Genomic DNA, 16,220 nt, shown 5'->3' on the forward strand with positions numbered 1-16,220 from the left:
CATGTTATAAAAGCATAAACTCAGTAATTTCTAGTAGCGCGATTCAATTGTTACGCACAAATCGCGTTATGTAACAAAATTATCTTCTGATTGTATGATAGATAATTACAACTCAAGGCAACTTTGCAATTTCCGAATCAGACTAATTTGCAGCGCGTAGAGTGATAAGATATCATACGCGTATTTTGCTGTTTGCGGCCCGCGGACATGCGCCCTGAATGAAATTATTTCGTATTCAACTTCGCGGCAAAACGGACGGCCGAGAGAAACAGTATTTTAGTTTCGGTGTAACTCGCGGTTGGCGCGGTCGCCACTAAACTCGCGCCCTCTCACTGACATTGGCTGAAACTCGCAAGAACTCCCGTTCAATGTGCTTTTTATAACAAAATTTTCAATATTCATGAGACAAAATGTGTAAAACCCAGTGTTTGTTAACAGCCCTCATACTCTCGATCGACCTAGTTAACTGTTGGGGTGAGTATAGCAAAAATCAGCTGATACTTGACTTTTTAGCACGTGTGTTTTTTCGTAGTTACGCAACGTGGTTTAGGAATTTACGATTGTGGAAAGATACTTGAGTGCACACTGCATCGGTTTTCGCCGATGAGGTGTGGATGCACAAATTGTCAATAAGGCGGAAATTCGTTTGGCGCCGCGACACCATTATGAGGGGACCGCTAGTCACGTAGGCCACTTCGAGCGGGCCGATGTTAGCCGCCCAAGTTGGGGAGGCGGAGAAATTTTATCAAGCGTAAACATACTTCTGAGTCACTCAACAGAGTCGGATTATACTCCTGAAGTATGGAAAAATGAAAAGCTTTCGGCTGCGGCATTTCTGTATGAAAGTTTGCTAATAAACAAAAAACTTATTGCACATTTTTTTTTCAAAATAAACACTAGAAGTAAAGTTTGTAAATAATCAATTTAAGTAGTTATTATTGTAAATATTATATTAGATAGTTGTCCTTTTTAAAAATTTATACTTTATGCATTTTCACGTACGTTGTAGAGAGTAAATAGGTGCTGAATTAAAAAAATATATAGTTAGAAATGTACAACATATACCTACTACTGATAGGGTTGTGATTTCAATTTAAACTGAATAAAAAAAAAAACTTGTCACACGAACTCTGTGTGGTTTGAGATGAGGTGAGTGACATCGTTGTCGCTAATTGTTTTACTCTAAGTTGAACAATAAAAAAAAATTAAAAAAAAAGGGATAGGTACCGCAATCTCCAATCTTCTTGACTTTACTTTTAGATCTTTTTCTGAACTACGTCCCATTCCGCTTCATGGCGGCCAAAAAGATTGCTATTAGCAGGTAGGTAATCTTTTAATGTTTATCTTACATAACGCAATAGCGTCTCAGTACCGGCAATACTTTCTGCCAAGTGCATTGACGTTTCGGCACGATGCCGGGCAGGTAGAAACCGACACGGACCCCTACTGGTTCAATAGCAGTAATACTACGTAGAAACAGGGTTTGTACCTTTCCTCTAGCCCTGCTCATCTTTCATGCAATTTCTATTCCACAAGTCAGGCCTTGACTGTAATCTCACCTGGTGTTGAGTGATGATGAAGTCTAAGATATTACGTTCTAACCTGTAGGTAAGGGGTAAGGGATATTGTAACCATACCTACCTCTAATCTGTCCTCTGTTTTTACGCGACATCGGACTAAATCCAAGCACGCCTATGTCGGTAGGGTGGTAAATAGCCTCCCATCAAACCATGCGAGACAAAAAATCTAAGATTGTAAATTACCCATTTACTCTTGCTAGAGATCGGACCCGGGACCCTATATCTATATAAATTTATAAACAACGTAAAACCGGAAATACGAAATACTGTTAAAGGGTGCATAAGTATATTTCATAACAAATCACCCGGTGAAAATATTAAATCAAAAGAAGCATATTTTTCCATTCCAAACTAATTAAAACATTCTCAGTGTTCACTTGTGACAACCCTATTGAAGATAAAAGACCGAAACGCGCATAGTACCTACGCTACGCGACACGTGCCTAATAAAGTAACAGAAGACACTTGAGTTTACTTTTGCATGTGGCGTTAGAGCTCTATCTGTTTTTTTTTTTCGGTAAAAACTATTGCAATGGTTTACTCACAAGTTCACAGTTCACACAGTCACAGTTTCACAGTTATTTCTGTTTTCATTTACACGTTTTATATACTTAACTTACTTAACACACCGTTGAGAACATATATGGAGAACTCTCAGGCATGCATGTTTATTAATTACCTCCTTACACAGAACTAAGAACATACAGAAACCATGAAAGAGAAAAACCAATAAGAAAGTATGTTCTTAACCGGTACACAACTAATATTGAATCATCAAAAATCACTCCACTTTAGTAGTGTTTCTCGAACCGGCGTTTAGTCACTTCTATCCATTTGTATTTAGCAGTTGACAGTAATTATTTTACCTCTAATTTTCTAAACGTTTACCACAAAATGGGAAAAATTGGAAAGTTTGTGATTTCCCGCGGGTGTGATGTGCAACATGCGCAGGGATTTTGGACACAATGCACTACATGCAATAATGGTCGAATGAGGGTTATGTGTGTTCTAACGTTATGCCGCGTTTATTACTAAGGAAACGTCCTAACTGCGGGTAGTAAAATTTGAGTAAGTAGATACCTACTCGTTAGTACTTAGTAGGTACCTATATCAAATTGGTGTTATCTTGAATGTTATCATTCAGTTAATTTTAATAATCTTTAAATAAGTCAAGGTTGTAAATGCGATGCATAAGGCGAATAAAAATAAAATATTTTTAACATTTGCGGTTTCAACTTATATTATAGCCAAACTCTCCAACTTTATGATATTGGTATTCATAATTGAGTTTTTGAGGCATAAACCCATCACGCTGCTCCAACTCGGGTTGGTGGGCTTAAACGATTTTTATTATTTGTTACATATAATAGCCGGGCAAGGTGCGCCTGACCAAAGCACTGAGGTGGACACCGCCAAAGTCCTAACTACCAGCTAGTTAGGACTTTGGCTGTTAATGAAAATTTAAACCGGGAAAATCTAATACTTAACAAGTCTTGACCAGAGCCGGGAATCAAACCCCGTAATCCGAAATTGATTATTTTTACAATTAGACAAACAGTTATATTATTATTTGATCACTAATATAATATATAGCCTTATTTAATAAATTTTGTGAGAAATCTGCAATTCCACGCGATAGAAGCTGCGGGAATCAACTAGCGTACCTATATCTCACATAAGTAAATTGCAGAAATGTTATCTGGGGTTCACAGTTTATCTTACCAAGGTAAAGAAAGTTGATATGATTTGTACATGTATTTGGTATATTATTTATCTCTACTTATAAATTATTAACTTTACTACTATTTTTCGCAAAGCGGTGCGAATTGCCAGCGTTTTAAACCCTTTACTTTTATCATGTGTCTATTAACTGTCATATTGTAATCTATTTATTATTACTACATATACCAAATAGGTTTGTTATATTTATAGCATATAATCACTTTTGTTAAGTACAAAGAAATACGTACGATATAAAGAACAGGTAACTCTATCATCAAATATAATCTTTACAAACAAAACATAATTCTATAAAAATAGTGTTAAGTAAACAATCAACTAATTAAAAACGGACAAAAATTGGTGATATATAGGTGAGTTAATCTGAGAAATCAGGAAAACCTTCGTGATAAGACTATCACGAGGGTTTAGGACTATCACAAGCAAAACCTTCGTAAGACCACGAAGGTTTTGCTTGTTTGTAGTGCTTTTGTTACATGATACCGAATGATATATCTGATGTACCTTTGTCTAAGTTTGTACAATAAACACATATGTGTATTAAACACATAAACGTTGAATACTGTAAAATTGGTTAATTTCTTAAAGACCAAGTTGCTCCGCTTTACTCTACCACAGGATAGCAAAAAATGTAAGATGACGGAAAGAGCAACTGCCGAATTTCTTGCCGGATTCTTCCCGGTAGAATCTGTCGTGATATATCTAAGCGTACATTCTTACGAGAATTTAATCTGAACAATGGACTTATTGTAGGACAGTAGACAGAAAGTTCAACTGAATTCAAATGAGGAGGTGTCGATGACATTAGGTACCTGTTGCCTAATTCTTACCTCTGTATTGTCATGATTGTACGGACTAGGCACATGAGCGGTTAAAAACTGGAGCATCGTCAAGTTTTGTTTGTATACTCATAGTTCATTTATTTAAAAATACACCTACTTTATAAGAATTTTTGAAACTGTGTGTACTGCCTTACCAACAAAGCCGTTAAGGGACTCAGAAATTGCTCTTTTCTAACTTCAACATGGTACAATTTAGCTGTGCAATTAATTTCTTTTTCAATAACATATACTGGAACAAAGTACATCATCCTGTATGCACGCGGGCCGTCAGTCGAGGCCGGTTATGCACTTCGGGCGCGTTCAATAGGTATGGCGAGCGCACAAACATTTACCTAGTTCCTCGCCTTATTAATGATTTACCCACTGATGTACGAGACAATATTAATCCTCGTAATATTAGGAAAAACTGAAGTTTTTCTTTTTAAGTAACTTATGATCATTTTTATACACAACATAGTAAACTGGCAATAATGTTCTGTAGTTAACGTACATAGACTTAATTCTCTGTTAGCATATATTACAAACCTGGGTGGTTTTCTGATGCTAGCATAAGTTTTTTTTTTTTTTTGGAAACTTTATGTAATAAATTAATGTTTTTCCAGAACATAGCCTATGTTACTCTCCGTCCTTTAAACTATCTCTATGCCAATAGTCAAGTTGTTTTGTGGTTGTATTAGTACATGAATGAAGGACCATATTCTTTTACAAATATGAATAATCCCTTAGGAATTTGTTTTTTTTAAATGTTTTTCCAGGACCAAAAGTAGCGTTTCTTACCTTCCGTTCTTCTAACTTATCTCTATTCTCTATGCCAAAAATCAATTCGATTGATTGGTTAGTTAGGGCGCGAAAGAAGGACAACCGGAAGGAAATCCTACCATGAAAATACCATATAATTTGACACTGACGATAAATCTTTATTTACTGTCGCATTACCATCACTTTGTACGTTTAATTTTAGTTTTCAGATTATTCATTACATTCAAACAGTAAAATAAAAGTGGCTGAAGTAAGGCTGCATACTAAAATATTACGTTTCAAAAACTAGTAAGTGCTTGAATTGCAGAAAATTTCGTCTTTCAGATATCTTCAAATGCATTATTTCAAACCTTTAAAACAATTGTAATTTAATACGTAAAATTTGAGATTTTACTAGATTCAAGTTATAATTTTGCAGTTAAGATCTATATATTATACATATATAATATATAAATCTAATATATATTATATATATATAAAATCCTCCGGCCGTATATATTTATTTAAATGGCCGGAGGATTTTTTATAGGTAAAGGAATTTTATTAGATTTTATACACGATATTTATATATGTATTTAGCTAATAAATACTATATTTAAAAAAATCTGCTTTGTATGTTTGTGTGCTCAAATTCGATAAGGGGTCAAGGATCGTGATAATTCTTTACCCAACGATGTATTCCTATACTATACATGTTGTGTTGAGTTTTTATATATTTTTTATCCCAAAATTCCCACCGAAACGGGATAGATTCAGACTGAGCCCATAGCCAATAGTTTGTTTTTAATATTAATAAGTAAGTACTACTACTTAGGTTCTTATATAATTCATGTTAAAAAATATCGAATGTTAGCATTGTAAACAACATCGCGATAATGTTTTATTGGCTGCATATCAATCTATTATCTATCACATCCGAATGCTTATTTTTATCTCTTGGATATAATAAAAATATTTTATTTAAAGAGAACATTATATAAGATTTTTTGATAAAGTATATTAATTAGATAACCTAGTAAACCTTAAAATAAAAAGCAAAAGTATTTTGAACCTGCCGTCCGTTTTTCCGGTTCGATTATATATAGGCTATTTTGCTATTTGAGCATCAAATCAAAATGAAAAATGCGTGTCTGTAGACGTTGTCATATCCTGAAAAAAAAGGAATCTGATCGCTGTGCATAATCATCTTATCTTATCTTATCTTACTAATATTATAAATGTGAATGTAAGTTTATTTGTTACGCTTTCACGCAAAAAGTACTTAACCGATACTTATGAAACTTTGAACACATATTCTTGGAAGTGTTAGAAGTAATATAGGATACTTTTTATCCCGACATTAAGCTCGGTTCCTTTGGGAGAGGGGATGAAAGTGTTTGACGATTTATACCATAACTCCGACAAATTATAACCGATTTAAATAATTATTTGTGTACTATAAAGGTTATAATATCTGTTTAATTTTGCTCAAACTTTGTGTAGATCTGAATGTGGTTGCAGATAGAGGACTCCTCAGCGGACAGCAGCAAACCCCTCATTTAAGGCTTAGCGATGCTGAATACTTTATTTTTGAAATCAAAAAACCAAATCAAACGCAGACGAAGTCGCGGGCAACAGCTAGTATATAATAAATATTGCAACGTTTATTATAAAATGTTAAAAACATTTATTTATAGAGTTCTTAAAAAATTATTTTGGAAAATGTGTTTTTAATTATTCTTAAAATATCTTCAAGGCTCGACGTGTTTATACAACAGTAGGTACAATTTTGAATGGTTAACACGTTTGTGAAATTCAAATATGAAATCGTAAATATAACATAGTTTATTAAAAGGCGACTTCAATTATAATCATTATAATTTATTTGCAAAAAACATGTCAAATTATAGATGTTACAAAAAGTTATACAGAACAATGTTTAGCCCATTTAAAGGCATGCAAATCTTAACTTTTAAAAATAATTAATAACATTCAGAATTTGATTAATTACAATTAATATTCAATTAGTTATGATTTAGTTTAATCAGCTTAGTTTATTTTGTTTATGAACTGTAGCAAAATATGACAGATTTTCATATGATAACAAATTCATTATTAAATTAATTAATTAATAAAAATTCAACACAAATCATAAAAAATATATAAAGTGCATATTTAATGTAATTTATTCGGTATTAATATGTCAGTAAAATTTTATGTCAAATAGTAAAATCATTATAAAATATTAGTTAGTATAAAATTTCATTCAATATATTATATAGTCTATTAAAAAAATCACTTACAGAGTAAAAACACTTACTAACTAGCCAGCCATTTATGCAGTTTTCTCTTGAACGCATTAAAAGGTGATTATTTCAATTGATCAGGCAAATTGTTGTATATTTTAATATATTTTTATTATATAAATGACAAACGGCAACGGCAATGGCAAATTGTTGTATATTTTAATATATTTTTATATTTATTATAACAATTTTTGCGATAAGCAGTTTTTGAAACGGGAAGTAAGAGTGTATAAGAGTATATATGTGTGTATTGAAATAGGTATTTTATTTCTCAAACCTAAATTGTAACACGTATAATATAATCAATTTATATGTACCTAACAATTTAAAATGGATGAATCAAACCGCACTCATTTTTTCCTCTTTGAATCTTACTGGTCAGACTAATATACCTACTCGAATGTGACTGGCCCACTATTCCAGTGTTATTTTCTTTAACATCTACTTACCTACTTGATTTTGTTGTAGGAAAACCGTAACAACTAGGTACGACATACTGGGGCCACGATGAAAATTTTTCATGTTTATTTTGTTAAATATAGTTCAACGGGTACCTAACTGGGTCAAAATATCAACAAATCCAAAATATTATCGTGGTATGTACCCTTTGAACTATATTTAAGAAATGTTGATTAACCCCGAAAAATCTTAGTTTAAAATCTTTAATGTTTATTTTGGTTCCGAAATCTTCCTGATAAGCAAATCAGGTTATACTGTTGGCACCAAATAGCACACGATGTAACCTTGTTCTCTCCTTTTAAATGGAATACAACAAAGTATAATCTCTCACCTGTTGGTGGGTATAGGGACTCGTAAACAATGATCCGGCAAGGTTTTGTAGAGCAACTTAAAATATACAAATACAACGTAGTTCTATCGAGGTACGTGGTAGTTTTTGAGTATTCTAATAGATGGCGCTGATTTAGTTGTGGGTCAAATTTGAGTTACATTTCTTTCGCGTTTATTTACACAGCAATGTTGTATTGTCTGCCGTGTTGTATTGGATAGTGTAGAACAGGCTACACACTCGCACTTTATCAGACGCTTCCACTCTCGCCTAAGCTCTCGTGTAACTAACGCGGTGCGCTCGCGACAGTGTATTGCGTGTACAATGTATGTCTGTGTATTGATGTGTATGTAATATTATTAAACAAATAGATATTATAATATATAATGTACTAGCTGTTACCCGCGACTTCGTCTGCGTTTGATTTTGTTATTATCGTATTCAGTATCACTAAGCCTTAAATGAGTACATGTGACTGTCAATTAATTATAGACAAATAATTTGCAATAAAATAAAATTGCGACTATAATGAAATATCTAAGCTATCCTATCTCTTAAGTTGGACCAGACTGCTCACGGTGTGCCAATTTAATTTAAAATCGGTTAAGTAGTTTAGGAGTCCATCGCGGACAAACATCGTGACAGAAGATTTATATATATATTAAGATATTATATATCACAATCACTACAAATGTATTTGTAATTTTTGGATACTAAGTATGCGTATAAATTTAAACCAAATTAAGCCCTATACAAAAATTAAGGTAGTGGAATTATCCACTGTCTTAATTTCATTGTATCGTGTTTTTTTGCAATAAAGTTTTTCTATCTATTTCTATCTCATTAAATATACAAGTCGGCAAACGTTTATTATTTCTTACTTAAATACGAGTTTGCCAACCGACGTTTTTTAATTAGTTGTATCTAGTTATTATAATGTACAATTTGCACAATTTAGGTAAGTTTCTGTTTATTTAATGAACGTTATACCGTACGTACAGTAGGATGGTTGGTAACTACCTCGTTGATCTACAGGCTATCATGCTACTACGATATGTTACGAAATTTTCAGCGGGTTTTCCATCCGAATGTTGTCAATATCCTAAAATCTAATTATAAGTGTAATGAAATCAACGCGATTTGCGTCTTCTTTTCCTTTACTTGTAACGCTCTCCCGAGTTCTGTGTTTCCTAACTCTTACAACCTGGGTATTTTTAAATCATGATCTTAGGCCACATCTGCAGTTCACATCAGTTGACTAGTCTATTACCAAAAAAAAAAAATGCTAGAATGACGAGAACCTGGGTTCGACTCCCAAATTCGACCAAGAACCGTTGTTGGTACCCAGAGCCGTGCACTTCATATAAGCACTACCTACCCATTTTTTTATATAATTTGTATGTAAAAAAAAAGTATTTTCATTTCCATATCATTTTCTTGCTTTATTTCTACCCTTGTTTTAACATTTGCACGCCACTGTTATGTGATTTTAATAAAAATATTGTTTGTTTTTTAACATTAAGTGAAGCACTGAGTTAATTTGTAGTTAAATCCCTGGAAGGAAGTTCCCTCTGCAGCACAGGATTCCTTACCGCAGAGGTTAGGGCATTCGAATCCCTCCAATAATTCTGAATCTTGAATAAATTATACTATTATTATTATTGTCGGTATCCATAGTAATCCGTGCCCCCATTTAATCTTTAATGTAAACACTGATGTTATGGATGTCACTGCGTATTTTTATAACATCTTTGCACAGTATTTTATGTAAAAGTATTGATCTTTAGACAGAGTTGCGGAAGAAAATTTTTTTATTTTTTTAATAGTTTTTATTCCACTACAAGTTAGCCCTTTACTGCAATCTGAGACATGAGGCTAAGATGAAGTGGGCTAACCTGCGAGGGTGGCAGATATATTTATATAATACGTTTTATATAAATATAACTGCCACACTCGCATTTCACATTACTTAGCTTATACAAAAATCCTATAATAATATTAAGGATTACTAAAACTATAAAAAAATCTTGTGTATGAATTGCTTTAATTCATATGTTAATTAAATGTGAAATGGTGATAACAAAAAAAATATTCATAGTGCCTGTGCATGTGTTGTGCCTGTTAATTTTTCAATTTTAACCCTTCTACCCAATGGATTTCTACGCGACATCGTCCCGCGCTTAACGCCACGTCTTGTCGGTAGGGTGATAAATAGCTACGGCCGAGGCCTCCCTCCTAAAAAATTTATGAATATATTTTGAATAATAAATAAAAATAAAATAAAAAAGCCTTTCAGTATTCCTTGATTGAAAATATAAACAAAAAAAAACATAACAAATATAAAAAAATAGATAAATAGCTTTTGCAAATTTGTTACTTTAGATTTTTTTTTTTGACAAATTGAGTTAAGTAAAGAAGGACCCCTTGTGGGTAAAGGCCTCTTTTATTTTCTGCCACTCATCTCTGTTTAGCGCTCTTTCAAGCCAGTTCTCGCCAGATACACTCTCAATTTCATCTAATATTTTCATTTCATTCATATTTTGAATACTATAAGTTTTTTACCCTGTGTGGTAGGTCTCCTTTACCTTACCTTTTCCTTTCCTCCTAGTATTGTATAACTATAAAAGTTTATGCGGAACGAATTCGCTTTAATTTTAATACTCAAGTTCAACGACTTGGCGGTCACCTAAACCGCTCGTTTTTGTTATTCGTATATCGAGCGACCTACATTTGGTAGGATAATTATATCTATGAATAAAACACCTTTCAATACATTTTTGAAAAAAGCGGTTAATAAAATAACACAATTAAACCAGAAAACTACCTGACGAAGATACTCAAATATTCTTTTCTTTCTTTCCAAGGCCGTGGATTCGATTCCTACAACTTGAAAATGTTTGTCTGATGAACACGAATGTTTTTCAGTGTCTGGGTGTTTACTATGTATATTATAAGTATTTATATATATTATTCATAAAAGTATTCATCAGTCATTTTAGTACCCTTAACACAAGCTACGCTTACTTCGGGAGTTGGTGACGATGTGTGTCTTGTTGTATATTTATTATTTATTGGTTTATTAATTATTATTAAGAAAATTATAGTTAACACTCAATACTTACTACCTAAAAGAATATTCTTCAACTGTATGTGTGTGCGTATGAACGTGTGTGAGTTCTATTGTTCTTATATCAACGACATAGTAATCTACGACCCTATTTGACCTTAAATGTAAACACAGCTCGAGTAAAAAGATTTAAAACAAAATCTTTTCTTAATTACAAATACTGTAATATCTCGTTGGCTTAGAACCAATTTTCCAACTAGCCGAGTAAAAATAGTAATCTGTGTTCTGTACGGAACAGTTTTAACTGGGGTTGCTATTATTATAAGATAAAAAGTTATTATTGACACAACACAATAGGAAAAATACAAAGAAAATAGTATAATTACTTAGTGCTAGGGTGCAAAGGTGGCCTTATCACTGAAAGTTATCTTTTAAAGGCAACCTGAGCGTACGGAGCCGATAAAAAAGTGGAAAGTGGATGGTGCATAAAGAATGTTACAAAAAAAAAAACTTACATGAACATACATACTACATTTACATATTAACTACACAAAAACCGTTATAAATTTATAGATACTATAATAGATATATATAGATATATTTTTGTGCCTTTTGGTGTAGAGACTTTGGGACCGTGGGGTCCGGAGGCAAGAGCCCTTTTCAAAGAATTATCGAAAAGGGTTATCGAGTCTACCGGTGATCCTAGAGCGGGCAGTTACCTTGGCCAACGAATTAGTTTGGCCATCCAGAGGGGCAATGCTGCCAGCATCTTAGGAACTGTGCCTCGCTGCGGTGGTTTCGAGGACGTTTTAGATTTTATTTAGTTTTTAAATAGTTTATTTTAGGTTATAGCTATAATAGATAAATATTTAAATACTAATGTGTAACGTTTCGTTACACAGGTCTTGAAGGGTGCGTTAGCCGGTATAATTACAGGCGCATTAGGCAAAGGTTGTCTGGGAGAGATCGCTTTAGCGATCAGACCGCCTTTGCAATACCTAAAAATTTTTATTTTTTATTTTTAAATGTCTTTGTTTATTGTTTTTGTGTGTGCAAAAAATAATTTAATAATAATAATAATTGCTTAAAGGTTATAGTTTTACTTACCTTATGTGCGCCACCTGCTATAGTCGTCATATAAACCCATTACCGGCCCACTACAGGGCACAGGTCTCCTTCCACAATGAGAAGGGCTTAAGGCGGTAGTCCACCACGCTGGCTCAATGTGGATAGGCGGATTCATCACACCTTTTGGAGAACTTTCAAGCATGCGGGGTACATCACGATGTTTTGCTTCATCTTTGCAGCAAGTGATATTTTAATTTTTGCGCACAATAACTTAGAAAAGTTCGAGGTGCGTGCCGGGATTCGAACTGACCCATAAGTGAAGTCGAAGTCCTGCCTACTGAACGATCACGGTTTCTATGGTGAGACAAATCTTATTAATACAATTTGCATAAAAAATAAACAATATCTAACCAATATACTTACAGTTATAAGGTAATAAGTAGCTAAAAGCCTGTCCCAATCCATCGCCTACTCATACGTGGGAAGGACATTTAAGTACCCTCCTACGTTCACTTACACACAAGTTGCCCGATTTATCCGATATTGTCGGATTGATTACGCGAATAGAAATTTTAAAATAGGACAAAAGCAAGCGGTACTTCGCGCCAGTCCATACACAAAAAAAATCAGGCTTAATTTAGCTTTAATACAAAAAGTTCAAACCTTAATTTTGTATTCAAATATCGTCATTATCAAAGCTCTACAGCCCTGGGTGGGCCTTGGCTTGGTCAAGCATATTTCTCCATTTGAGGCGATCAGAAACTGCTTCTCTCCAGTTTCGAATTCCCAAAATCCTCATATCCCTCTCAACTCCATCACTCCACCGACCTCTAGGTCGTCCTTGGCCTCTACGCCACTCCAATGTGCCCTCCATCAACCTCTTTGAGACTCTTGCCTTCCATGCGTTGCACATGCCGTGCCCAAAACGAAAACCAAATATATAAAATAATATATTTATAAAATAATTATACGTGTGGTGATAATTTTTCGAATTTCTCAAATCTCTTAGTCATGCCAAAGCTAGGCAAATATGTGTGGTGTATTTTATAAATATTTTATTCTATATACGAAACAACTACACAATATATCATCATCATCATACCAACACATTTTCAAGAAAGCCATTTTCAAGCAAGAAATTGCTTTAGATTGAATACTAACTTCGTTCATTAGATGGCATCTTTGCCTACCCAACCTAAGTTAAAAACCCTTTGCACGCCACGACACATTTAAACAGTATAATATTAAAGTAGTTGGACCAGCAAAATATTCCAATGCCTACTTAAAGAGTGCAAGACCATGAAGCCTTTGAAATACGATACCCGTAGTATACATATTTGCTTGCTTGAAGTCTTCAGTCACGTACGCCATGCAGTCGTAGTACAAGAGTTTGTCGCTCGCAATCGAGGGATCGTTTTCGAGTATTGGACTATGTATCGTCAAAGTAAAATGAACCTAATCTCTCTCGTTTTAGAGTTGCTTGTACTTCTAATTCTTGTTTACAAACGTTCTGTCATAAGCACGAGCTGAAGAACTTTAGGCAAATTCAACTTTAACGTAATGCAAATAAGATCAATTTAACTCCGATGTTCAATTATTTCCCTACTCTAAAAGGACTCCTCGATTGCGAGCAAGCAAATCTTGTACTAAGGTTAAAGATTCTATGGGTTATAGTTTAAGAGCCGATAAGCGAAACAATGCGACAATTAAAATTGATACCGTTAGACGACATTTTTATCGTAACACTTGACCAGATAACTGCTGTATATTATTTGCTGTTATTTAAAAGCCTAGTTAAGATAAATATCAGAGCTTATAAATTATGTTTACATTGTTGTTAAATATTATATTTAAAAGTTTTTATTTAAAACCGTCTTGAGTGATAATAATCATAGTATTCCATTCGAACTTAATAACTAGACATATTATCTTATTACGTACGTAAGTATCTTAGTACGTACGTTATAAAAAAAAATCTCAGCTGGCTAGATGATAAACGTGGACAACACGCATTGCATGGGGTTAAGAGGTTTTTACCGCAAACAAACAATTAATCACCTAGTGTGGGGTCCACAGGTTATGAAGCAAATATAAGGCAAATATCAAACCAATGTGCATTCAGCGTTACAAATATGTTTACTAATTTATGTCAATTTTTTTTGGTTCTTGTGTTGTATCCTATTCTTTTTTCTTTTTACTGTTGTATTGATATACTGTGTAAATCTTTCGATGCAATAAATTATTATTATTATTAATACTTACCTATCCAATTCATAAATAAATAATTTAGTACCTATGCCAATCTAAATTATATTTCAATGCATGGACTCTTCGACTACAGTGTCGTTAAGGCAATAGATGGGAATAGGGTTACGCTGATGCGTTGTTAATGAGCCGAAAAATAGATATACTGATGCTATGACGTAAAGAAAGGATAAGTACCTATATATTTTGGTATCGTCAACATATCAACTCATTACCGGCCCACTACAGAGTACGGGTCTCCTCCCACAATGAGAAGGGGTTAAGGCCGTAGTCCACCACGCTAGCCCAGTGCGGATTGGTCGACTCCACACACCTTTGAGAACATTGTGTAGAACTCTCAGGCATGCAGGTTTCCTCACCGTTGAAGCAAGTGATATTGTAATAAAACGCACATAACTTAGAAAAGTTAGAGGTGCGTGCTGGGATTTGAACTCGGTCCCCTGAGAGTGAAGTCGAGCTCCTACCCACTGGGCTATCACCGCTTCTTCTCTCTTATATTAATTATATAATAAATAAGAAAAATATTAATTTAGAATTAAGAAAAAATGTATGAACGTTTGATAAGCCTCTGTAAATAGGTTTAAACAGTTTTGAGTTTGAGTTGTGAGTTAGAGTATCAGGGTTCTTTTTACGTAATATAAAGAGTTATGTTTGTTTGTTTGTCTTTACTTTATGCTCTAACTGAGCAAGCATTCGACTTGATTTTTGGTATAGAGTTAGTTGAATGGACTGAGAGTTACAACACAGCCAGGAAAATAAACGGTTTCCACGGAATTTGTAAAAAACGTATCATTGCTGTCACGTAGAAGGAACCCTGATACTTATGTTATTATTTACTACTTTCATCATACACCTACTGCCTCGCATCGCCCGCACGCTGGTTTTTTTAGGCTGTCTTACTCCTTATAGCGTGATATAATGTTAAATAGAATGTAAAATAGATTTTTCAAATCAATCTGCTAGTTCAAGAAATTAGGGCGTTCAAAAAAATAATGTTGACACACTTTTAGATATAATATTATACTATTTCTTCTTATACGAAAAAAAAAACTAATTAATTATTAGATATTAATATGATAAAAAAAATATTATTTTATGTCAAGTAAATAAATATATAATAGAATCGTAGTATGCCAGCCATAGTCCAAACCTTTTAATAAAACCTGCTTCTATACAATATATCTAATATTAGGGTCATATCCGTGAAATGTATTACAGCGTAGCAACCTGAAAAGATAGGAGAATCTACAGATAACGCTTCTTCGCGAATAATTAACATTAGGTAACTACAACTTATTAGCACTTCGCAGAGCAAAACTACTTCGAACAATATTCAACTATATATATATATATATATATATATATAGTTGAATATTGTCCGAAGATATATATATTTAACTAGCGGACCCCAGCGCCATCTGTCGGGCTGATTTGTGAATCTAAACCATCTAGGGTGCCACCCAAACGTATACGGAAAAATTCATTGAAATCGGTCCGGCCGTTTAGGAGGAGTTCAGTGACATACACACGCACACAAGAAATATATATATAAAGAAGATAACCATTAATAACCATACTATACTAAATTACGTATTTGAAGCAGCGATATAGGCAGCCTGTTTTTATTATTATTTAATAAATTATAAATTCATAATAATGAACATATTATTGTATATATAATTTTATTATTAATTGTTATTTTTGTTTTTATATACCCCGCGTCAAAATACTTCTAAAACAGCTTTTACGGGTCGATTTTGGAAAATAATTAGTTGTGCTCTGAATCCCTTTTTCAAAGAAAATTGTTTCATAGTGCAGACATTAGCA

General features: G+C 33.5%; 1 protein-coding gene across 1 annotated transcript in view; it reads left to right on the forward strand.

Annotated features, from left to right (window-relative positions):
- The first annotated feature begins 252 nt into the window (after nucleotides 1-252).
- The window catches only part of LOC120630325 (protein cueball), a 40,118-nt gene continuing 24,150 nt past the window's right edge, over nucleotides 253-16,220 (forward strand). Inside the window, exon 1 of the mRNA XM_039899519.1 lies at nucleotides 253-474. Coding sequence (XP_039755453.1) covers nucleotides 411-474 — 64 coding nt within the window. The 5' untranslated portion in view covers nucleotides 253-410. The remainder of the gene's footprint in view (nucleotides 475-16,220) is intronic.

This window comes from Pararge aegeria, chromosome 16 (genome assembly GCF_905163445.1).
Source record: "Pararge aegeria chromosome 16, ilParAegt1.1, whole genome shotgun sequence".
NCBI classification, from domain to species: Eukaryota; Metazoa; Arthropoda; class Insecta; order Lepidoptera; family Nymphalidae; genus Pararge; species Pararge aegeria.